Below are 24,937 nucleotides of genomic sequence, written 5' to 3' on the forward strand. Positions count from 1 at the left end.
TTTCTTTATACACCGACTTATTTTCAAAACGATTGTGTAAGGAATAGAATTTTAACGATTTTTTCAAAAAAGGTCTACAAATGTGTATGGTTGCGATTAAAGGAATATATTTTCGAAACTAAATGAGATTTTCAAAATCGGATTACACCGTGATAAAATATACAATTAACTTTATATATCTTGAAAATATCATAACATTATTTCAAAAAATGATTTTTTTGCGATTTTTTAATTGTAATGGAAAAAAGTATCAACCTTGGTAAACCACAAAATATTGATCACTTTAAAAATGTTATAACTCAAAAACTAAATGGAATTTTAAAAAATGGGTTGCACCGTTAAAAAGGTACCTGTTTTCTTTACATTTTTCAAAACGATTGCGTAAGAAATAGATTTTTAATGATTTTTTCAAAAATGGTCAACAAATGTGTATGGTTGCGATTAAACAAATTTATCTTCCACCCTTAATGAGATTTTTCAAATCGGATTTCACCGTGATAAAACATGTAATTAACTTTATATATTTTGAAAATATCATAACAATATTTAGAAAAATTTTAAACTGAAAAATATTTTGATAAAAGAATTCCTTTATTTCCTTTTCTGTATGTTCATATAATCTTGACCTCCCTATATATAAATTAAATATTGCATGAGATAAATTACAAAAGGAAATAACTTTTTGCTGTCATTTAGAAGTATTGCAAAACAATAATTGCTACATAATTTTCTTATTTGTAAGCAAAAAAAACTTTCATTTTGTTACTAATTTTTTATTCATACTTTTTATCTACAATTTACGTAAAATAAGATCGTATTCTCTGAAACCCTAGAAGTTAATAGAAGAAACAACTTTCACCGTTATTTTTTAGTTTACGTCACCTGGAGTACTTCGAAAATGGCAAAAGCCGATTTTTCCTTATTTAGTTAATCTGGTGAAAACGTTATATGATATTTAGATTTTAATATTCTCCACGTGAAATGTAAATAATTATTTTTCGATTAGTAATTAAAAACGATTGTTTACCAGACCAAAACGGTTTTCGTCGAAAGAAAAAAAAATTAACCCACCGACGAAAAGAGGAGAAAGAGAAAGGAATTATACTCGGTCAGTAACGCCTTCCGTTTGTTATTTGAAACGGGAAGTTGAGAATTATTCGGAGATTGCAGGAGATTCGAAAGGCTTAAACTTCTTACTTGGGTGTTAATGTTTTATATCGACAATGAAGATTGCGATCTGAACCTCCACAGAAAATTTGTGATGTAACTTTATAGCTTTCGCGTAATAACGTTGAAAATTGAACGTCTTTTCAGGAATTGTATTCGGGAATAACTCGGCTTTAATCCTTTTCAAAACCAAAGACTATTAGGAAAGCACTTTCGTGTACTAGTTTCTCTTCTCAATCAATATAATTAAAGAGATGCCAATACATAAATTATTTTACTCAATAATTATAGGTAACTCTCTATTTGAAGCCGCAATTATTGCTGATGAGTTATTGACAAAACAATTACTAAAATTTATTTAGTTGATTTGGTATAGAAATTTATTATTTTTTTTGAAGAATTTTTAAGATGATTAATACTTTGTATAGGTATTGTTTGTAAATTATAAAATTAACTTAATTGTCGATTATTATTGTTTTCAATCTGACGTAAAGTGTTTGGAAAAACCAAATTGGCTCTGGGTAATTGTTAAGATTTGTCACGAATTTTAATTGCATTACCATAAAAAAACTATTATTCCATGAAACGAGCAAAAGGAAATGTTTAAAAACAGTATTGCGACATATGCACCGTAAGATATTGTATTTTATGGACCGATGTAGTATGTCTAAGTTAGTATATTGCTATCTGGTTGTGTAATGCTTTTTTCTACTATATTATACACCAGGAAATCTGTGGACGATTCGTTAATTTCAAATAAACTAGGTTAGGTAACTTTCCTCCACGCTAAAAATAGCCCAACAAATTTACACTCCCTTAAATAACAATTATACATTAACAATAAACCGTGATATAGTATTGTTAAAAGCTAATTGCAAAGAGAATTTAATCGCCACACTTTGCTTTCACTACACATTAAATTAATGAATTTGCGTTTAATAGAAATCTCTCTCTAATATTTTGTATGAAAGGCGGTCAATTCACAAAAAGATAATTTGCAAATCTGTTAACGTGGAACAGAATTTTTAAATAATAATTAAAACTATAACTAACATTAGACCTTGAACTAGAAAGTTTCAATTCAATATAAATATACAACAATCTAACGCTGATTAATAATTAATAACTAAAACTAGAGCTAACACTAGTACTAGAACTATACAGCCGTAATTATTATAGATATCAAACATTTTTGTTAATATTTTTGATTCAAAATTAAAATCTAAACAAGTTTTATTCAAAAAAATTTTTGATTTTACCAATAATTAATAAGATAACCTCAAAAATCTTATTTTTTATACCAGTGTACAGCGCCATCTAGCGGAAATATCAACTTTTTTTATTAAAATAATCGATTTAAAATTAGAATATAAACAACTTTTATATGAAATATTTTTTAATTAAACCAACTTTTTTAATCGAGCCCAAATTTTGCATTTAAGGTCATGGAAGTATATAGCCTTAATTAACAGAGATATAAAAAAAATTTATTAATATTTTTGATTCAAAATTAAATTTTAAATAAGTTTTATTCGAAACAATTTTTGATTTAACCAATAATTAATGAGATAACCTCAATAACCTCGCAAATTTTTAATTATAATCAACATTGATAAACCACAAAATATCGTTCACTTTAAAAATGTTATAACTTAAAAACTAAATGGAATTTAAAAAAATGGATTACACCATTAAAAAGGTACCTCTTTTCTTTATATACCGTGTTATTTTCAAAACGATTGCGTAAGAACTAGAATTTTAACGATTTTTTCAAAAATGGTCAGTAAGTGTTAATCGCTAAATGCATGGTTGCGGTTAAACGAATTTATCTTCGAAACTAAATAAGATTTTCAAAATCGGATTTCACCGCAATAAAATATATAATTAACTTTATATATCTTGAAAATATCACAACAATATTTCAAAAAATGAATTTTTTGCGAATTTTTAATTTTAATGGAAAAAAAGTATTAACCTTGATAAACCACAAAATATCGTTCACTTTAGGAATATTATAACTTAAAAACTAAATGGAATTTTAAAAAATGGGTTGCACCGTTAAAAAGGTACCTCTTTTCTTTATATACCGTCTTATTTTCAAAACGATTGCGTAAGGAATAGATTTTTAACGATTTTTTTCAAAAATGGTCAACAATTCAATATAAATATACAACAATCTAACGCTGATTAATAAAACTAAAGCTAAGGCTAGCACTAGAACTAACACTAAGAACTAGAACGTTTCGGTTTTAACCGTGCGTCTTCAGGCGTGCTAAGCAACCTCGTTTTTATCAGGTAAAGTTGTAAAGCGACCACATTTAAGGTTATGTAGGTTACACAGCCGTAATTATTATAGATATCAAAAATGTTTGTTAATATTTTTGATTGAAAATTAAAATCTAAGCAAGTTTTATTCGAAAATTTTTTTGATTTTATCAATAATTAATAAAATAACCTCAAAAATCTTATTTTTTATACCAGTGTACAGGGGCATCTAGCGAAAATATCAACTTTTTTTATTAAAATAATCGATTTAAAATTAGAATATAAACAACTTTTATATGAAATATTTTTTAATTAAACCAACTTTTTTAATCAATCTCAAATTTTGCATTTAAAGTCATGGAAGTACACAGCCTTAATTAATAGAGATATAAAAAAATTTTATTAACATTTTTGTTTCAAAATTAAATTTTAAGCATGTTTTATTCGAAACAATTTTTGATTTAACCAATAATTAATGAGATAACTTCAATAATCTTATTTTTTATACCACTATAACCGGTTCTAGAAAAGTTCAATAAAAATATACAACAATCTAGCGCTGAATAACAATTAAAACTAGAACTAACACTAGTACTGGAGCTAACACTAGACCTAAAACTAGAAACCTTCGGGTTTAGCCGAACGTCTCTTAAGACGGCTAATCCCGAATGTTTCTAGTTCTAGGTCTAACATTAGTTTTAGTTTTAGTTCAATAAAAATACACGACAATCTAATACTGAATAACAACTAAAACTGGAACTAACACTAGTACTGGAACTAACACTAGACCTAGAACTAGAATAATTCGGATTTAGCTGTCTTGAGAGACGTGCGGCTAAATCCGAATGTTTCTAGTTTTAGGTCTACTGTTAGTTTTACTTAGAACATTTAAATAAGAACATCTAAAATTAAAATAAATCGATATATTGACCAAACCACATCAAACGATACCAAAAAAAATTTATTGATTTAATAAGTCACCACAGCAACTCATAAACACTTCACTTTACAATTTTAACAGTCACTTTTAACTCTCCAACTAAAAAAATGGTAATAATTCACGTAAAAAACAAAGATCAAAGCCAATTTTTATACGAAACCACCCTCGATACATCAATTGACGATTTGGTGGTTCAAATCGTTGCTATTTACAACGGAAGATTAAAAATCCAAAGAATATGTGCTGAAATGGAGGAGTTAGCAAAATACGGAACTTTATATCCCCCCGAAATCTTGGGGTTAACTCCCGAACAAGTTGAAGAATTAAAATTGGTCGATCACGACGGTGAAAGATGCATACCAAGTGGTGGATTTACCCTTGTTAAAGACCCAATTGGTAGAAGAAACGGGAAACAGCCCAAAAAAGATATGCAAGATCTCATTAAAAAAAGTGTTAACGAAGCGAAAGAGATGATCTCGAAGAAATTGGTTCTCCAAAATGTTATTATGACGAAAAAAATTATTCAAAACGCTATTGATTTATTAAAAGGAACGGTTTTAATTGTGTACCCAATGAAATTGCCGGTTCACGATGTTATTAGAATGGAGTTTGATAACATTGAAGATTTATCTGGAACTCAAGCTGCTTTAGAAGTCATCGATCCGGCTTCGGCTCAAATTTGGTTTTGCGGAAAAGAAATGTACCGAGATAAAAAATTTGTTCGTGATTATGTTGGAAAATTCGAAAATTGCAAAGTAAACTTATTTTCGTTAATTTATTTGAATTTAATCATTCTTTTTAGGTAATAATGAAAATTTCAAATCGCGGCGAAGGAGCGCCAAGTAGAGAACCGATAATGAATGAGGATCAAAGGAAACAAATGATGCTTCACGCTTATAGAAAACAAGAAGAGCTAAAAAAATTAGCGAATGATGATGATGATAGTTACTTAAATTCGAGTTGGGCTGATAGTGGGAATTTAAAACGAGCTTTTCATGGGTTGGATAATATTTCTTGGAGACCGAGGAAATGAATTAAAAAAAATATTTCCATTTAAAACGATTTATATTTATATCTTAATAGTTTTTTTTAATGTTTTTCGTAAACAATTTCATTTAGTGTGATTACACCAATTATAACAGATCAAAGATCCAAACCACTTAAATCCTGAGTGTATATAAAAGTTGTCAATAAATAGTTTTAGTGAATATCGAGTTTTATCTCATCAAGAGATGAAATCAATTATTCTTTTGATTTTGTTAGTTTGTTTTGTGAGTTGTTTTGCAGCTCCAACCCCAGATCCTAAGGTAATAAATTATTACTAATATTAAATAATTTATTAATTAATTTTTATTTTAGCCTGACCCATATGTGGGGGTAAGTTATGGTTATTGGGGTTACCCCGGATTATATGCAAGAGTTTGGTGGCCTTCTGGCTATTGGCCGGATGGATATGGATATGGTTATTACCATTATTATTATTAATACAAAAATTTGTTAACACAACGATGTAAATAAATCGTTTTAATTTCATCCTCGTTTCTATTTCTATATTATTAACTTAATTACAATGATTGTGGACTTGTGCTACATAGTCAAAGAGTACTCAAAAGTTTGGAGTGTCATTACAGACTTTTTCGTGCAGTCTAGAATTTTATCAATACAATTCTAGATTGCATTCTTGGTCTTGTGTTACTTCTAGTGATAGTGCTAATGTAAAACTAGAACTAACACTAGACCTAGAACTAGAAACATTCGGATTTAGCCGCACGTCTCTCAAGACGGCTAAATTCGAATGATTCTAGTTCTAGGTCTAGTGTTAGTTCTAGTTTTAGTGCAATAAAAATATGCAACATAGTGATATTTATGCTAACTAGCGCTAACTACGACTGTCACTAGAACCATTTGGAACATGCCCAGTATAACTTTTTGATGTTTTCTTGAAGTTTTGAGTTTGATCAGAATAATTCTAAACTTTTCTTGTTTATGATCATTTTGATTCCACAGTTTTTTTATTCAAACTGGGAGTTCTCTATATTCTTTCCAGATATTTACTTGTATTTCAGAATTGGTCAGAATAATATTTGACATTCTATAAAAATCTGAAGTCTTACCAGAGTCCTACAAGACTAGCGTCTGGTTGATTCAACATATTAACTTCATTGTTAGTACTCGTTTTCTGGTTTTTGTTTTTATTCAAATTTTAACTTTTATTGATAAATTTCTAAAACTACTTTATTCTACAAGAAGGTATTTGTTATTTCTTATTTATATGAGTTTGTACCCACCTCATCTATCCCATGAAGATTCCAGTGTTTAAAAGTAATTTCAAACTTTTTCTTCCTTTATGCTGTTTGGTCATATTCATTTTAGACTTGCTTTTGTATTCTGGATATTGACCAATGCAACTGCAATATTCCGTGTTAATTTGGATTTCGTTTAGACAGTTTCTGACTTTTTCTAAAGTTTGGAGTGTCATTACAGACTTTTTCTTGCAGTTCAAAATTTTACCAATGGAATTCTAGACTTTTTCTTGTAATTCGGAACATGGCCACCATAATTTTTGATAGTTTCTTGAAGTTTTGAGGTTGATCAGAATAATTCTAAGCTTTTCTTGTATAAGGTATCTGATCATTCTCGGTCTTGTGTTAGTTCTAGTGATAGTGCTATACTCTGTTTTTAAACCAGGAGGAGTATTTTAAATTTGTCACCAGATTGACCTTGCACGTGATTGGTTGAATGCGAGGAAGGTTCACACACAGGCAATTTTAAATTTTGATTTTGAATTTGAAGGTTAGGTTATTGACAATTCGACAGTTTCGTGTCATTATTGTAAATTTTGTGTTCTTAAACCCTTCTTTATTATATTTTGAAATAAATACACTCATAACTTCAATGTCAATTTGTATGTTTAGTGTTGACGATAACAAACGAAAATAAATACAATAATAAGTAAATAAATAAATAAAATTATTAATTTAAATTTACCGCCAAAATATCTAGTGATATTTTCTAGTGATTTTTCCTAGTGTAAATCTGACTTTCGCGTTTACGCCTCCTGGTTTAAAAACAGAGTATAGTGTAAAACTAGAATCATTCGGGTTTAGCCGTCTTGAGAGATGTGCAGCTAAATCCGAATGTTTCTAGTTCTAGGTCTAGTGTTAGTTCTAGTTTTAATGCAATAAAAATATGCAACATAGTGATATCTTATGCTAACTAGCGCTACCTACCACTGTCACTAGAACCATTTGGAACATGCCCAGTATAACTTTTTCTTGAAGTTTTGTGCTTGATCAGAATAATTCGAAACTTTGCTTGTTTATGATCATTTTGATTTCACAGTTTTTTTATTAAGACTGGGAGTTGTGTATATTCTTTTCAGATATTTTCTTATATTTTAGAATTGGTCAGAATAATATCTGATATTCTATAAAAATCTAAAGTCTTACCAGAGTCCTACAAGACTAGCGTTTGGTTGATTCAACATTATTTCTTATTTATATGAGTTTGTACCCACCTCATCTATCCCATAAAGATTCCAGTGTTTAAAAGTAATTTCAAACTTTTTCTTCCTTTATGCTGTTTGGTCATATTCATTTTAGACTTGCTTTTGTATTCTGGATATTGACCAAAGCAACTGCAACATTCCGTGTTAATTTGGATTTCGTTTAGACAGTTTCTGACTTTTTCTAAAGTTTGGAGTGTCATTACAGACTTTTTCTTGCAGTCCAGAATTTTATCAATGGAATTCTATACTTTTTCTTATAATTCGGAACATGGCCAATATAATTTTTGATATTTTCTTGAAGTTAGATTTATATTTATATCTTAATAGTTTTTTTGCAACGTTTTTCGTAAACAATTTCATTTAGTGTGATTACACCAATTATAACAGATCAAAGATCCAAACCACTTAAATCCTGAGTGTATATAAAAGTTGTCAATAAATAGTTTTAGTGAATATCGAGTTTTATCTCTCGATGATCAAAATGAAATCAATTATTCTTTTGATTTTGTTAGTTTGTTTTGTGAGTTGTTTTGCAGCTCCAACCCCAGATCCTAAGGTAATAAATTATTACTAATATTAAATAAATTATTAATTAATTTTTATTTTAGCCTGACCCATATGTGGGGGTAAGTTATGGTTATTGGGGTTACCCCGGATTATATGCAAGAGTTTGGTGGCCTTCTGGCTATTGGCCGGATGGATATGGATATGGTTATTACCATTATTATTGTTAATACAAAAGTTTATTAACACAACGAAGTAAATAAATCGTTTTAATTTCATCCTCGTTTCTATTTCTATATTAATAACTTAATTACAATGATTGTGGACTTGCGCTACATAGTCAAAGAGTACTCTTACGATGACTTTTCCTTTCAAAAAGTAAAAGTAACCGACTCTTTGGTCCGGCAGTTGTCGAGCCTTTCGTATCTTCTAGTTTTGCATCGTGAAAGTCCAGCAACAGCACGAATCGCTTCGCTGGTAGCGAGGAACGTGCCAATAAAAACCATTTACTACGCAAGTTCAAAGTCAAGGCGGAGATTTCGATGGTGCAACTCCTATGGAACGTGCCAACATTTTACACTATTATTCCGCATCGTTCGTTACTATCCGCTGGGCGAAAGGAATTTTTATTTAATGTTCTTGCGAAAGCTTCAGATTTTCTTCGGGTTATTAGAGCTTCTACAAACAAGCTCTAATAACCATTTAATTGTTTTAGAATATATTATTGTCTATCCTGTTATTGATATTCAGTATGTGATGTATGTAAATCGTACGATTTTCCTTCTTTCACTTGACATTGAGTACGGAGTAACGATCTTTCGTCGCGGTGGACAACGCCTTCTTTCAGTATGCGGTTTTGTACAAATCAGGGCAAAGTATATAAAATATGCGACCTTTTTATTCTAGTATTTAACTTTTTATTTATGGTTTTAACGATACAATTTTCAAATCGTTATAAGAGATTAAGAAGATTAATTAACAAGATAAAGTTATCTTGATTTGTTAAGTATGACTCATTTGAATAAAGGAATTTAACATTCATGAAGCACTTTTGAATTGTACCGATTAATGCATAACAAGTATCTCGAGGCGATTTTTGAATATTCATTAGAAATTGCGTTAAAATTAAACAGATGGTTTATTGTCCGAAAAACAACTTTCCTATTGTAGTTCATTTGGGCAAGGTTCCACAAAAATTCTGAAACAAGACAATCATCCATAGATATGGGCAAATACGATACTTAAAAAAGTAAATATATTTGTACATAGGTGTAAGAAAAAAAAATAGATACACTCCCTGTAACCCACAGATGCGAACTCCGTCACAGATTTCTTCTATTGGTCCCAACCTGCACTTCGAGGTCATCGATTGGTATAAATGCTTCATTTTTCCTCTGCAGGTTATCAGTATCATATTGTTACGAGCAAAATGAAAGTCCTCGTAAGTAACATTTTCTTTGCAGCCAAATCAAAAATTTTTTTTCTAATTTTCTTATAGGCTTTAGCAGTTATTTGCGCTATCATCGCAGCAGCCTCCGCTGGTTGGGGTGGTGCCCATATTGTACCAGCATCAGCTCATGGTGGTGCTGTAGGTGGCCATATTGGTGCCGCAGCTGCCATCGTTCCAGCTTCAGCTGGTGGTTATGCCGCACCAGGATGGGGAGGTTGGGCCGGACACGGAGGATGGGGAGGTTGGGGTGGACATGGAGCATGGGCCGGTTTAGGAGGATGGGGAGGCTGGAACGGTTGGAACGGATGGGCTGGAGCTGGACATGATGGTCAATGGGTTCCGGAAAATAGTGCCGCTCACTACGATGATGGTTCTTACAGACCAGAACATCATTATGCTGCCGGGCATCATTGGTAATGATCGAATTGGAAATTTTGAGACCTCCTAATATTGTGTTCATTTGTACAAATATGTATTTCAATCTAAAAGCTTTTATCTGTGCAATAAATTTTTGTTTTCACTGAAAATGTTTCTTGTATTTCTTCCAAAATTTAGTTCATCATCAGTCCATACTGTACACATTATAGGTATTACTAATAACATTTCAGTATGAATAATGTAATAATAACTGAAATACATTCTAAGTAAAACTGAAAGGTCAATTTATCAATATTAAATAGCAACCATACAAAGAATCATTACTCATAGGCACTCTACACATGGGCACACAAGACTTAAGAGATTATTTCATGTCAGCTTGTAAGAAAGGCATTAACACTTGCTTCACAACTCTATCATATTTCCTAATCTGAAGTCTTGTGGTTTCATTAGCCAGAGAATTGATATTCCCGAAAATCCTCTCGATATTTTTCAACAACTACAATCACCAAAATTTACGAAAATTCGTGGATCATGGACTCTTAGCAGCGTAAATTCCAAGTCAGTTCTAATAAAGATTTACTTCTCAAATAAATTTATCATAAGGAACAGTGTTGCCAATATGAGTTATTTTATTCCAGCATAGATGGTTGTCGTGCAGCTAGAACGACAAAATACAGTAAAACCTCGATATAATGAACAAATACGGGAACAGTTCGTTATGGCCAAAAGTCCGTTATATGAAAAATTTTTAGTTTACACTTTAAACTGTCTTCCAATGTTTTCAGATTGATGTGTTTAAGTTGAATTTTCTTGAGGAAGGTTTGTTTAGTAAACTGCAATTTAAGGTTCCATACAATTTAAGACAAAGAAATAAGGATTTGCCTTATCTGAACCTGAATGTAGTGGAAATTGAAAATTGTCGATCATTTCAAAAATTTATTTCTCAAGAACTGAAAGTGATTTTTCAAAACGGCTTTTTGCATTAAAAAGAGTATACTTTAATTAATAATTGGTGTTATTTCCACAAGGATCCTTCAAGAAATTAATTTTATAGCGAATTTTGAAAGTTATGGATGAAAATTGCAACATCGAAAATTTTCTCAAAACTTCAAATATTGTTTTCTGAAAAACTAAAAATAATTTTTCAAAATGTGTTGATTCATTGGAAAGAGGACACTTTTATTAACATTTTGGCAAACTTTCATACTCATATTCCAAGATATCGATTTTATACGAATTATTAAAGTTTAATCGGCGAAAATTACAAAATTCGGAAAAATTGTCAATCATTTCAAAAATTTGTTTCTCAAGAACTGAAAGTGATTTTTCAAAACGGCTTGTTGCATTAAAAAGATGATACTTTAATTAATAATTGGTGATATTTCCACAAGGATCCTTCAAGAAATTAATTTAATAGCGAATTTTGAAAATTATCGATGAAAATTGCAACATGGAAAATGATATCAAAACTTCAGATATTGTTTTCTCAAAAACTAAAAGTAATTTTTCAAAACGGGTTTGTGCATTGGAAAGAGGACACTTTTATTAACACTTTGGGAAATTTTCATACTCATATTCCGAGAACTGGATTTTATATGAATTTTTAATACTTAATCGCGAAAATTGCAAAATTTGAAAAAATTTTCGATCAATTCAAAAATTTATTTCTCAAGAACTGAAAGTGATTTTTCAAAACGGCTTTTTGCATTAAAAATAGGATACTATAATTAATAATTGGTGATATTTCCACAAGGATCCTTCAAGAAATTAATTTTATAGCGAATTTTGAAAATTATCGTTGAAAATTGCAACATCAAAAATTTTATCAAAACTTCAAATATTGTTTTTTCAAAAACTAAAAGTTATTTTTCAAAACGGATTGGTTCATTGGAAAGAGAACACTTTGGGAAATATTCATACTCATATTCCAAGAAATGGATTTTATACGAATTTTAAAACTTAATCGCGAAAATTGCAAAATTTGAAAAAATTTTCGATCATTTCAAAAATTTATTTCTCAAGAACTAAAAGTGATTTTTCAAAACGGCTTTTTGCATTAAAAAGATGATACTTTAATTAATAATTGGTGATATTTCCACAAGGATCCTTCAAGAAATTAATTTTAAAGCGAATTTTGAAAATTATCGATGAAAATTGCCACATCGAAAATTTTATCAAAACTTCAAATATTGTTTTCTCAAAAACTAAAAGTTATTTTTCAAAACGGGTTGGTTCATTGGAAAGAGGACACTTTTATTAACACTTTGGGAAATTTTCATACTCATATTCCAAGAAATGGATTTTATATGAATATTTAAAACTTAATCGCGAAAATTGCAAAATTTGAAAAAATTTTCGATCATTTCAAAAATTTATTTCTCAAAAACGAAAAGTGATTTTTCAAAACGGCATGTTGCATTAAAAAGACGATACTTTAATTAATAATCGAAAGTGATAACAGCTACAGTTCTGTTAGTAATGAATGTGATGATGAATTACAAGCGAAGAGAAGGAAACTAGACGAAAATGCAACAAGAGATCTTACAGAGGGTGTTTCTAAATTGATGCGAAATATTTCAAGGAGTGATTTTTAGCAAAAATTAAGGGGGTCTTTCACGTAACTTTTTGTTCAAAACCTTCCCTACCGAGTTACAGCACTCTAAAGTTAGGCGAAAAAAGTTGTTTTTATTTAATAAATCCACTATGGAGGAATTTAGAAGAATGAAACTTTTTGACGATTTTTATAAACTGAAAATGTTATTACAAGGGGCTTAAAAAATCAAACCGTACAATACTTTGCATCAGAACTTTTTAATGCGTCTACATTTGTCTATTTAAAAACTTGATTTAAATAGAGGGATTCAAAACGCAACTTTTTTGTCTCTTGACATTTTCTCCTAAAATTGTTAGTTCTAGTTGTAATTGTTATTCAGCGTTAGATTGTGGTATATTTTTATTGTACGAAAAGTTCGGGTTTAGCCGTGCAAGCAAAACTTTTTCTTTGCAAAACTACTCAATGCCTGGGACAGTGCAAGTACATAGTAGTTTCGTAACTATGGTTACTGCATTTATATATTGCGAGTTATATGAAATTCCCGGTATGTATTAATACAAATAAAACAAAATAGAATACGTGTCTTTTAAAAATTCAGATTTATTACAAAATTTAATAGCAACTTAATCAGTACATAGCACCATTACTTATCAAACTACACAAACATAGCTGAGAGCCGTCTCCAAAAAATGTAGTTGGTTATCTGGTTAAGCCTTAATGACCCCAGTGACCCCATCCATTACCGTTCCAGCCATTCCATCCGTTCCAGCCGTGTCCGTTCCAACCGTTCCAACCATTCCAACCGTTCCAGCCGTTATTCCATCCATTCCAACCGTTCCATCCGTGTCCCCATCCGCCCCATCCCCAATTTCCGTCCCATCCATGTCCGTTTGAGGTAGCAACTTTTCCTGATGGTCCAGCAATTACAGCACCATCAGCGCTGGCATGGACGCTTCCAGAAGCCGCATGCCAACCAGCATTGACTGCTACAATGGCAACGAAGAAAACAGCTAATGCCTATTGTTGTAAATAGAAAATAATTAAGATTAATAAAGATATGATAAAGAATTTTACTTACGAAGAACTTCATTTTGTTTGTTGTTCTCGGAGAAACCTCTAAGATCAAATTGATAACTGCCTGAAGATTGGGTCAGACTTTATAGTAAAGTAGTGACCTCGTGTTTGGTCAAAACAACAACATATGCGTTATAATAAATTCACACCCCACTAAAATAACGGGCAATAGGAAAATATCGATACACATTCACAAAAATTCTTAGGCATATTTACTATTGTAACTAAAAATATTCCTGTTTCAATGTCAGTATTGAGTAATAATCGCGCCACTTTATCTACCTATAACGAGATATGAACCAGGTTGTTTACAACTTCAGGTGTACGCTATTGGGTAAGTTTATAGGAGGGGCTGAAAATCTAGGAAAATTTTTAGAGTATTAGTATTTATTTACATATAGCATATTACATTTTTACGAATTAGTATCGAGGAAATCATCGGCAATGCTAATAGATTAATAACTTAAATGAGAAAGATATGGCTTTAGAGGTAATTGTAATTACGAGTCGTTATCCTAGATATTATGCATTCAATATCAAGCATTAATTAATACTACGTTTAGTTTTATTACATTCACCGTGACCTTTGCATTTTCTACACTTGGTAATGCTAATTATTCTAGATTAATTTTTTTTCTTATTTTAATCTTAAACATATATTATTAATAAGTATATCTTGAAGTTTTGCTGTTTAAAGTCTTTTAATCTTGTAACACAATTGAAGTTGTTACACTTTTTTTATAATCTATGAATGTTATGGTATATAAATGTAATAACTTATTTTTTGCTTCAAATGACGTGGATTCTGATAGAATCGAATATTTTCTTGAATATTGTTTGAGATTGTATGGGTTAAAAATAACCTCGTGGTTAATCAATAAAATAAAACGATTATATAATGAGCTTAATATAAATAATTTATTTTTCACAAAAAGAAAATTATTTTATCAGTACATCGCACCATATACGCAAATAAAATACAATTAAACAAAGTTGTTATTAACAATCGCCAATATGGCTCTTTACAAACATGAAAGACGCTTTGTATATTATCATCTAAAAAAACAGCCAGTTCGATTTGTTTAAATTTTCTTTAATGTCCATGTCCGCCATAATGATGCTCGGGTCTGTAAGAACCATCATCGTAATGAGCAGCGCTGTTTTCAGGAACCCATTGTCCTTCGTGTCCATTTCCTGCCCATCCACCGTGACCTCCCCAAGCTCCAGCACCTCCCCATCCACCAGCCCATCCAGCTCCACCCCAACCTCCCCAACCACCGGCTCCATGTCCAGCCCAACCACTGTGATCTCCATGGTTTGAGGTAGAAACTTTTCCGGATGGTCCAGCGATGACTGAGCTACCATCTCCTGCTACGGAGACAGCTCCAGATCCGGGTCCGTACCATTTACCACCACCGTGGTCACCTCCCCAACCACCCCATCCTCCATGACCGCCCCATCCTCCATGTCCACCCCATCCTCCAGCTGCTACAGCAGCAATTGCAGCGAAAAGAACAACCTAATAATAATAATTGATAATAATAAAATTAAAAATAAATTATTTTATTAGTTATACTCACGAAGACTTTCATGTTTGATTGTTACTCAAATTGTTGCTTGTACAAATTGATACTAAGATCTTGGTTTCGTTCCCTTTTATACCCAACAATTGACCTCGCAAAGACTTGGAATTGACTTGTGCCCCGAACAAAATAACAGACCGTTACAATTACATTGATTTTTTTTCTAAAACATTGAAACGTAGAGAATGTTGAGAAATAATGCGAAGGTCGAGCATGGTTTAACACCAAAGGCCAGAAAATATAATCCGCACGATTTGCCGAGTTGAGAACGACCGCATTGGTATTGTACACGGATCGTTGACCCATTGTACCCGTGACCCATTACGCGTTACACCTTGACTTTCATCTTCAATGAAGAAGTAATTTGAACTTGAACTCTTCTTGCCTTATAGTATAATGTCAGCACAGAGAGATTTAATCGGTATTCTTCAATGAGAATTCATTACGTTGTTAATTACGTAATTTATAACACAACAAAAAATTTAATATAAATAATAAGTCTTTTTAAATCTATTAGATTACTTTTTGGGTGTGTGTTATTATTGTTATAAATAAAACGATATCAAGGTTTCTTTATAAAAGTGAAATAAACAGGATCTATTTTTTACCAACAAAATAAAACAATCATTTGTGTGTTTATCACAATTCTTTAATCTTAAAACGTAACATATATTTAAATCCAATTGGAACCTCTTCATATAACAAATTTTCGGTTCAAATAAACAACGTAATTCATGAAGTCTTAAGTAAATTGAACTACCACCAGTGGCCACCATGATCGCCAGCACCATGATGTTCAGGTCTGTAAGATCCATCATCGCTACCATCAGGTCCCCAAGCGCCATCATGACCACCCCAAGAACCATCATTTCCATCCCAAGATCCATCACCACCATCCCAAGATCCATCTCCACCATCCCAAGCACCGCTATCTCCGTCCCAAGATCCATCATTCCAGGATCCATCATTCCACGATCCGTCATTCCAGGATCCGTCATTCCAAGATCCATCGTTCCATGATCCGTCGTTCCATCCACCATTCCATGCGCCGTTCCATCCTCCGTTCCAGCCACCCCATCCGTGCCAACCTGCACCCCATGGGCCAGCTCCACCAACGTGAACAGCTCCAGGTACTACTCCAGCGTGGATTCCTCCTACTGCTCCAATCCAACCTGCTTGAGCGGTCGCTATGACCAGCAAAAGGAAAGCGAATATCTAAAAGAGAAAAATTATTTAAAGAAAAAGTGTCGAAGAAAAGTAATTAAAGAAAAAGTAAAAAGAAATGCTTTTCTTACACTCTTCATAATTGGCGTTGGTGGATTAATTATTGTATGTTGTCTAGTGGACTGATAGCACACTGATGGGTGCGATGTTGTTTTATATGGATAATGTGACCTCGCACACGCCCAAGAATCCAGATGGCTTGTTGGGTGGTGTTCTTTGTGGTGATACAATTATTCTTTTCTAATGACATTTAAGTGAGATTTTGCATTTATGCGCGATAAGCAAGTCAGTAGAGCGGAAATATCATTGGAATTTACAATTATTTAATTAGTTATTTTTATTGCAATTTAATAATTTTATTTTATAACCATCATTAACCCACAGTCTACACATCACCATATACAACAACAAACAACACCTACATCCAATAACCCTACTTAATCTTAAAATTAATCTATAATTTTAAGATGAAAGCAACAAGAGAAATGTAATTAAAATAAGGTGTGACAAAAATAAAAACGTACGTCAAGTATAATTTATGATTTCAATTTTAACATTAAAAAGGTAACTGTCTGTGTGCATAGAATTGAATATTTAATTGTAATGAATAATTATGTAGGTTTGGAAATGATTTATGATGCAATATATTCATTGTTTTCATGATTTCGTTTTTGTCAATATGGAATTAAGCCGGTCTATACGAGTCGTTCTCCACCAGAAATGGAAGAAATGATAACATTTACAATGTGCCTAAATTCTTAGCATTAACCTCTACATCAGGAGAACCATCGAACCTTATTCTACATACCAATGATGATCCTGATCAAAAACGTCAAATAAGTCATTGGTTTTACAAAAAACATGCATTCGCCTTGCTTGAGGTTTGTGCCCTAAACCGAGTTTTAGCTTGAAACTGAGACTTTCATCATGACGTGCTATAATATTATTGCGAGAAATTGGAGATTCTTGGTGTGGCAGATGGTGCAAAATATATTGAGATTTCTGTTCATAGATGAAATTCAGACAAACAGATATGGTACTGGTAGATCTAGAAGGTAGAAACGTAAAAAATAAAGTCTGACAAATTTTGTAGAAAAAATACCTGGATACATGTCTAATATACAGATGTCACACAAAAAACGCCCCAACCTGTAACTCTGTCATTTACATTCCGATTTTCATGAGCGGGTTATCAAATGAAATGGTTTCATGCATACTATGATTCATGCTACAAATAAATTTTTTCCAAGGCCGTCTTCAATTTTAAGCGATTATTAACTTTTGCTTTTCAAATTGCTCTATATATTTTTCTTTACGTCATTGGATAGAGGATAGAGGATTGTTTTTCTGAATCCACTGATGTACAATACATCCATTTTGAATATAATTTTAGTAGAGAAAAGACACCTGTATATACAGGTTGCCACACAAGAACGCCGCTAGCTGTATCTCTGTCATTTACCTTCCAATTTTCATGACCTAGCTATCAAATGAAATGGTTTGATGAATACTATGATTCATGTTACAAATAAGCTTTTTCCAACGCCATCTTCAATTTCTAGCGATTATCAACATTTGATTTTCAAATTGCTCGGTATGTTTTTCTTCACGCTATTGGATAGAGTTTTTTTTTCTGAATCCATTAATGTACAATACATCAACATTAATTGTAATTGTAGCATAGAAAAACATTAAAATAGTTTCTGAACATTCTCTTAAAGTCACTTGTGTTATACTGTAGTGTGCCATGGGATAAATGAAAAACCAACTTATAAGTATCATTTACAACTGCTTGGGCATTGAAATAGCATTTAATGAGTGTTATCAGTTTTGCGTGTTATTTTTTTCCATGGCACACTGCAGTATTACAGAAGTGACTAAGACAATGTTCGGAAAATGTTTTAATTGTTTTTCTCTGCTAAAATTACAATTAATGTTAATGTATTGCACATCAATGGGCTCAGAAAACAATTTCTATCCCATAACGTGAAGAAAAACATACCGAGCAATTTGAAAATCAAAAGTTGATAATCGAAGATGGCGTTGGAAAAAGTTTATTTGTAGTATGAATCATAGCATTCATCAAACCATTTCATTTGATACCTCGTTCATCAAAATCGGAAGTTAAATGACAGAGTTACAGCTTACGGCGTTCTTGTGCGACAACCTGTATATACAGGTGTCTTTTTTCTGCTAAAATTACATTCAAAGTGGATGTATTGCACATCAGTGGATTCAGAAAAACAATCTCTATCTAACGACGTGAAGAAAAATATATGGAGCAATTTGAAAAACAAAAGTTAATAATCGCTTAAAATTGAAGATGGCCTTGAAAAAAATTTATTTGTAGCATGAACCATAGTATTCATCAAACCATTTCATTTGATGTCTCGGTCATGAAAATCGGAATATAAATGACAGAGTTACAGCTTGGGGCGTTTTTTGTGTGACACCCTGTATCTAGGAGAAAATAAGTATACTACGAGGTTAGGTTGGTTTGCAATGGGGTTAGGTTGGTTTGAAATTGGTTTGGATTTGAATCAAGATTGATCTATACTGGGTTAAATTGGCTTCTTTGCAGTTGTATTGGCTTGTTGTAGGAGTATGCTCCTTAGTGCTTTCTGATTAGCTTGCTTTGGACAGTGCGGTTAGGTTTATATTTAGGTTAGTTTGCTGGATTCGATTGCTAAGAATTGAATCGGGTTGCCAAAGCAATGCAACTCAACTGGATGTCAACCTCAAATTTAAATAAATTTGGGTTGGATTGGAGGTTGGATTGCTTTGAGCTTGGGATTAAAAATACTTAGAACTCGTACAAATAGAAGAAAGAAAAAAAATCCATGCTGAAATCTACATAGACAATGGCAAAAGAGCAGAAAATACCTAAATACTATGTCGAAGACAAATGCCTACTTGAATTAAGTTACTTTGTGTGTATTAAGGTTGGTTTGAATTTGTGATAACTTGGCACAACAACCACAAACTATCGATTTTCCTGGTAAACTTATTCCTTGAATCCTCTACGATCTAGAATCTCAACCCAACCCTAACCAACACAACCCTTTTTTTTAAAGAGGTCGGGGAAAACCTGCTATAGAGACAGCCTGCTCTACCAGTGTTTTCCGATCATCTAGATTCCCATTCCTCCATTACTTATGCTGTGACTTCGCGTTTGTCAGTATGGGCTGCATTTCTTTTTTTGGCCATCAACTCTATGGGGAACTTGCTTGGGGAGCATTACAAGCAGTGCTTCGCTGGATACGGTTCTATAGGAACTAGTCACTCTAATCATAATTTTTCTTTGAATTCTGCTAAACTTGTCCACCACTTTTTTGGTTACATCCATACAGTATTTGGAAATAAACCACCGAGCTGATTAATTTCCTCGTTTCTTCTCTAGGACCATAGGTCGAGCCCATTACTCTGTGTAGAGCATTTACAGTTTTTTGAGTTTTTTGTGACATATTCTGTGTGTTTTTTAATATTTATTGTCACCTCGTCTTTACATTTCCTGCTACTTCGTAATATCGCTTCCGTTTTTTTTTTCAGAAGAGATCTGCAGGGTAATTTTCTCAAGTTGTAGGTTTTCAATCTCCCAGCCGTTTACCACTACGGTAAGATCGTCAGCATAGGCAACCCAGTTTCCGTTCATCAAAATCGTCTCGCTGACCTTTTACCAAAATCTGATCAAAAAATGCATTCCATAAAGAGGGTCCAGGATCGATTCCTGTGGAACTCCTTTGTTAGTCGGATATCCTTGCCCTCATATTCAACAGAACGCTCACTCAGATGGCTTTTGACAGTATTTACGAGATTCTTTGATACTCTCTTCTGTCAATCAACGCAACCTAACCCAACTCAACCTAACCCAATCCAACATAATCCAACAAAATGCCATGGTACAGTCGATCAAGCGGGCTCCTCTGGTAATCGGACATTCCTTGCCCTCATATTCAACAGAACGCTCACTCAGATGGCTTTTAACAGTATTTACGAGATTCTTTGATACTCTCTTCTGTCAATCAACGCAACCCAACCCAACTCAACCCAACCCAACCCAACCCAACCCAACATAATGCCATGGTATAATCGATCAAGCGTACATATCCTAGGAAGAACCCCAAATTTGTTACAGTTGGCCACATCTCCACAAAGTCATGCTGCGATGAAGAAGTGAAGCTTTTACACCAGATATACATAAGTGCATAAGATATTACTTTCAATTCCAAGAATGTTGGCCCTGATTACATTAGAACAGTCAAGTACAGAAATAATGTTAAGAACGATGCTGAGACCAAAATTGAAAAAGTTGTTATCACCCAACCTTGTGAATCACTGCATGCTCCGAAGTAAACTAATTACTTACAGATACCATTAACAATCATTAAAACAAACCGATTTATCTCTCAAATCAGTGCTTATTACTGTTTGCAAAGTATTTTGTGTAGTCTTATAGAAAATCCTTTATCATTAGGTTTAAAAAAGAAGCGGTGTCTTTTCTACATTATTAAGAATGTTAATCCCAAGATTAATCTCAATAAGATCAATACCATTAGACTAAGAATTTGTAAAATAACACAAATCAGTGTTAATATAAAAACTAAATAATTACATGTAATAATTTATTTATGCACATAAAAACATAATTACAAACTATAGAAAAAACACAGTGTCATCAGAATAATACAATGGCAGTCGTCTAATTAAACATTTTCACGTAAATCTCATTTACGCTTAAGCGTTTAATTTTTTTACAAATTAATGTAAGGAATAATGATGTTCGGGTCTGTACGATCCATCATCGTACAAATGTTCAGAAATATCTGGAACGTAACCACCATCATGTCCAGCACCTAATCCAAGACCACCGAGTCCTAGTCCAAGACCGAGACCACCGGCGTAGTGTCCTCCGACAGCGTGTCCGTAAACGGTACCAGATGGACCAGCGATGACAGCACCACCAGCGTGTCCTAATGCACCATGAGCAAGAGGAGCAATTGGTGCTACAAGACCAACTCCTCCAACAGCAACATGTCCTGGACTTACAGCACCGCTTACAACACCTCCGGGAATTGGAGCAGCGTTTACAACTCCACCATGGGCTCCACCAACGACGTGGCTACCATCTGGACCAACAACAGATCCTTTGGCTGAAGGACCAGCGATGACTGCTCCTGGATTAGCGGGACCAACTAATGATCCACCATAATGACCAGCGTTAGCTGCTGCGAGGGTTACTAAGAAAATGGCAACCTAAAAAAATTCAATAATTTTTTTTTAATAACTTAATTAAATTTTTTTTTAATGAACTTACGATGGTTTGCATGTTGAATGTGGGAAGTGAACAATCGACTGATGCTAACCACGTGGTCTTGAAACTATTTTATACCACAAGTTTGACCTCCAACAATTTTTCTTTCTCCACTTCGTGAATCCGCGACTTCAAAAGAAGGCGTGAAGCATACGAAGTTGAAAAAAATGCGAAAATCCCTCAAAAACGTATTACCACTTCGATTACGAATAGGGTGTGGTTAGAACAGTTTTTTTTTCTCAACCAACGTTAACGACCAGCGTGATTTTTATGATTAATATTAATTTATAGTCAGAAAAAAAATACGGACAAAGTGCTCCTAACAACCTTGTGGTCGCGCAATAGAAAGTATAGGGTGGAGACAAACCTACTTGGTAGTTACTGTGACATTAAAACATGTTCACGCAAGTAAAGGAATGTGTAATTATACGCCTTTATTAGAATAATGCGTATCCGTATTACTCCTACTAATTGTAATAAAAATTAATGCTCATTTTATTTTTACAATCATAAAATGGAACAATTTTTATTATGATTAAGAGAATTATATTAGATTTTATTATACATTAGATCATGCATTACCATTGAAGTCATTAATATAAATTGTCAGCGACCTTATATGGTCACACGACAAGAGAGATCAATCACACCGATTTAAATAATAAACTCGACAGTTGCAACAAGCCGGTTGTAACCCTGTGAGGCAGTGAACCAAGAAAAACATAAGTGCAACGTTCCTTCAAGACTATGGTATCTAAGAATTGGTGCATAAATCACGTTACGAACGGATATTAAATCCCACACCACCACATTCCATGCAGTAGTAAATGTTTATTAATGCTTTATACACATTGTATCCACTTCATTTTTTATACAACGCGATATTTCTAAGTTATGAACTCGATGTGTACCATAAAAATTCATTTATCAAAGAAATCGTGATTGAAGTAACTCATTAATTACTTTAAGAGTTGTATATGTAACAATAACGACCAACACCCATCCACTACTTTTTTGCAAGAACGAGTGGTGAGGTGGCATTGAGTTCTATCCAACCTTGAAAGATTTAAAAGACAATTATAATCGAAGTAATACCACCGAGAACTTCCCTATTTGCTGTCGTTATAAATTTAACAAAAAACTCATGGTATTTATCACGGTTGAGTTAGCACACGTACTCATGGAATTCGAAACCCAACCTTATAAAATTTATAAATTGTATAAGGTTAAGTATTTAGAAAAAGTAATGATTGTGTTTAGTTCTTGACAACACCCAAAGAATTTGTTAAGAGTTTGTTAACATTTAGATTGATCCTGTTCACGATTTCCAACATGGAGCTTTCACCTCATTTCATACAAACATGGTGTTGTTTTACAACGTATTTATTTTAAATTTCTTCCTTGACATTCGATCATTTGTGAACTTGCCACAATTTACGAGCTCGTAATAATATAATGAAATAATCACGTTACGTGAATACAATGATTTGAATATCCGTGAATTAAATTGCTTATTTATGTAAATTAATTCATAATAGATTAGAATAATTAATATGTTTTGTTCTTTACTGTAAGAGAATCATTTATCGTTATCAATCTTGATTTTATCTTTTTTTGTTTGAAATGAAACAAAATGTTTTTCTTTATGAAGAGGTTGAGCATTTATTTATTTATTCACATTTTTTTACAATCGATTATTTTCACAATAAATGAAAAGTCACGATCAATTACAATAACCATTTAAGGGCTTAACGTGTCGAACACAACGGAGGCATCTACCAGTAAGAGAGGAGGGAGCAAAGTTTAAAAAAAAGACGAAGGGAGCAATAGAAAGTAGGAGGTAATGGTTAATTTTACCATTTACCATCCATGCCAACCACCGTGCCATCCTCCCCATGGACCACCCCAAGCGGTTGGTGCTACAGCGCCACCCCAACCTCCCCATCCCCATCCACCGTGTCCAACAGCGATTCCTCCAGGGGCGACGGCTCCAGTTACAACACCTCCGGGAATTGGAGCAGCAGCGACAGCTCCAGCATCACCACCACCGGATACAACACTGCCATCAGGTCCAACAACGGTACCACCAGCAGCTGGTCCTTTGATAGCTGCTCCTGGGTTTCCTGGACCAACAAGGGCTCCTCCCCAGAGACCAGCATGAGCATAGGCTAAGCCTACTACGAAAAGTACTGCGGCCTAAGTGAAATAAAAGTTAGAATTTGAAGAAGATTTGATTTGGATCAATCTTACCAAGGTATTCATGTTTTCCTTAGATGACAGTTCAGATGTGACTATGCCTCTAAGCAGCACCCCAAACAGTTTATATAGCTGGTAGAAGGAACAATTAACCTTCGAACAAAACGAGAAGAGAGTTGATCGAAGGAGTTTTCATTTATTTATTTAAATGTTATGCTGTTGCGGTGCGGGACATAAACAGTTTTCTAGCTTTTTCTAACGCCCTACGGCATATGTGGGGCGCGGCTTCTTTGTTTGGTGAAGTTCACGGTCGATGACTGAAAAATGGAAAACGCCTTTGATACGGGACCCACCCTGTTTGTGATTGCGGAAAAATTCTAAATACCCAAGTAGAAGAAAATTTATGGTCACAAGGAAATAAATTTTTATTCTACATTATCTAAACTCAATAAACCAATTAAAATAATTAGAATATTTTGCATCCATATAAATAAATACTGAGATTAATGTATTTGTTGTCCCATAAATTTTCTTTTAGATACCCATTATAAGAAATGGGTTGACATTTCTCCATTACAATACAATGGTATATATGGGCGTTTCCCTTTCATATCTCATTCTAATACCTGAAAAAAACTCCCCTGTTTGCGGACACAATAAATATATTCTAAACCAGTTTATGGATTTTTAAAAATAAGACTTATGAACGAACTATAGAGTGAATTATTTGAATCAAATTCGTAATAAAATTGAGTTGAGTTGATGAGATATTAATTTGAA

General features: G+C 32.9%; 5 protein-coding genes and 2 long non-coding RNA genes across 8 annotated transcripts; 2 read left to right on the forward strand and 5 right to left on the reverse strand.

The window, feature by feature from the left end:
• The first annotated feature begins 4,428 nt into the window (after positions 1-4,428).
• On the forward strand, positions 4,429-5,905 carry LOC111415527 (cilia- and flagella-associated protein 298). Its single transcript, XM_023047260.2, has 3 exons — positions 4,429-5,127; positions 5,175-5,679; positions 5,732-5,905. The coding sequence occupies exons 1-2, from the start codon at positions 4,480-4,482 to the stop codon at positions 5,403-5,405; spliced, it is 879 nt and encodes a 292-aa protein (XP_022903028.2). The 5' UTR covers positions 4,429-4,479; the 3' UTR covers positions 5,406-5,679; positions 5,732-5,905.
• Positions 5,419-7,456, reverse strand: LOC139431987 (uncharacterized). Its single transcript, XR_011642017.1, has 2 exons — positions 6,661-7,456; positions 5,419-6,612 (listed from the first exon to the last, which is right to left on the reverse strand). It is a non-coding gene; the product is annotated as an uncharacterized lncRNA (long non-coding RNA).
• An 862-nt stretch (positions 7,457-8,318) lies between these two features.
• LOC111415523 (uncharacterized) lies at positions 8,319-10,361 on the forward strand. Of its 2 annotated transcripts, XR_011641994.1 has the most exons (4): positions 8,319-8,436; positions 8,489-9,633; positions 9,695-9,825; positions 9,883-9,975. XR_011641994.1 is itself a non-coding variant. In XM_023047254.2 (2 exons), the coding sequence occupies exons 1-2, from the start codon at positions 9,763-9,765 to the stop codon at positions 10,249-10,251; spliced, it is 432 nt and encodes a 143-aa protein (XP_022903022.1). In that variant the 5' UTR covers positions 9,738-9,762; the 3' UTR covers positions 10,252-10,361. The 2 variants fall into 2 exon arrangements, 1 of the variants encoding a protein (XP_022903022.1); XM_023047254.2 differs by lacking the exons at positions 8,319-8,436; positions 8,489-9,633 and having other exon boundaries at positions 9,738-9,825; positions 9,883-10,361.
• A 2,984-nt stretch (positions 10,362-13,345) lies between these two features.
• Positions 13,346-13,937, reverse strand: LOC111415541 (uncharacterized). The gene is made up of 2 exons (XR_011642015.1): positions 13,848-13,937; positions 13,346-13,786 (listed from the first exon to the last, which is right to left on the reverse strand). It is a non-coding gene; the product is annotated as an uncharacterized lncRNA (long non-coding RNA).
• An 805-nt stretch (positions 13,938-14,742) lies between these two features.
• On the reverse strand, positions 14,743-16,827 carry LOC111415539 (uncharacterized). The gene is made up of 4 exons (XM_071200503.1): positions 16,722-16,827; positions 16,187-16,641; positions 16,035-16,116; positions 14,743-15,362 (listed from the first exon to the last, which is right to left on the reverse strand). The coding sequence occupies exons 1-4, from the start codon at positions 16,728-16,730 to the stop codon at positions 14,937-14,939; spliced, it is 972 nt and encodes a 323-aa protein (XP_071056604.1). The 5' UTR covers positions 16,731-16,827; the 3' UTR covers positions 14,743-14,936.
• A 4,431-nt stretch (positions 16,828-21,258) lies between these two features.
• LOC111415538 (uncharacterized) lies at positions 21,259-22,058 on the reverse strand. Its single transcript, XM_023047271.2, has 2 exons — positions 21,965-22,058; positions 21,259-21,903 (listed from the first exon to the last, which is right to left on the reverse strand). The coding sequence occupies exons 1-2, from the start codon at positions 21,974-21,976 to the stop codon at positions 21,409-21,411; spliced, it is 507 nt and encodes a 168-aa protein (XP_022903039.2). The 5' UTR covers positions 21,977-22,058; the 3' UTR covers positions 21,259-21,408.
• Positions 22,059-23,597: 1,539 nt separating this feature from the next.
• Positions 23,598-24,321, reverse strand: LOC111415536 (uncharacterized PE-PGRS family protein PE_PGRS36-like). The gene is made up of 2 exons (XM_023047270.2): positions 24,212-24,321; positions 23,598-24,157 (listed from the first exon to the last, which is right to left on the reverse strand). Exons 1-2 carry the CDS (start codon positions 24,221-24,223, stop codon positions 23,822-23,824), a joined length of 348 nt encoding a protein of 115 aa, XP_022903038.1. The 5' UTR covers positions 24,224-24,321; the 3' UTR covers positions 23,598-23,821.
• Positions 24,322-24,937: the final 616 nt, after the last annotated feature.

This window comes from Onthophagus taurus, chromosome 11, assembly GCF_036711975.1.
Source record: "Onthophagus taurus isolate NC chromosome 11, IU_Otau_3.0, whole genome shotgun sequence".
Lineage (NCBI taxonomy): Eukaryota > Metazoa > Arthropoda > Insecta > Coleoptera > Scarabaeidae > Onthophagus > Onthophagus taurus.

Excerpts from the sequence above, each read along its gene's own strand:
- LOC111415527 (XM_023047260.2), top strand. The coding sequence starts at position 4,480 with ATGGTAATAATTCACGTAAAAAACAAAGATCAAAGCCAATTTTTATAC. Across the intron at positions 5,128-5,174 it reads GAAAATTCGAAAATTGCAAA|GTAATAATGAAAATTTCAAA; the intron begins GTAAACTTATTT and ends CATTCTTTTTAG.
- LOC111415523 (XM_023047254.2), top strand. The coding sequence starts at position 9,763 with ATGCTTCATTTTTCCTCTGCAGGTTATCAGTATCATATTGTTACGAGC. Across the intron at positions 9,826-9,882 it reads CGAGCAAAATGAAAGTCCTC|GCTTTAGCAGTTATTTGCGC; the intron begins GTAAGTAACATT and ends ATTTTCTTATAG.
- LOC111415539 (XM_071200503.1), bottom strand. Across the intron at positions 16,117-16,186 it reads GATCATGGTGGCCACTGGTG|GTTCCAATTGGATTTAAATA; the intron begins GTAGTTCAATTT and ends TTATATGAAGAG. Across the intron at positions 15,363-16,034 it reads ATGATTGTTTTATTTTGTTG|GTTGTTCTTTTCGCTGCAAT; the intron begins GTAAAAAATAGA and ends TATTATTATTAG.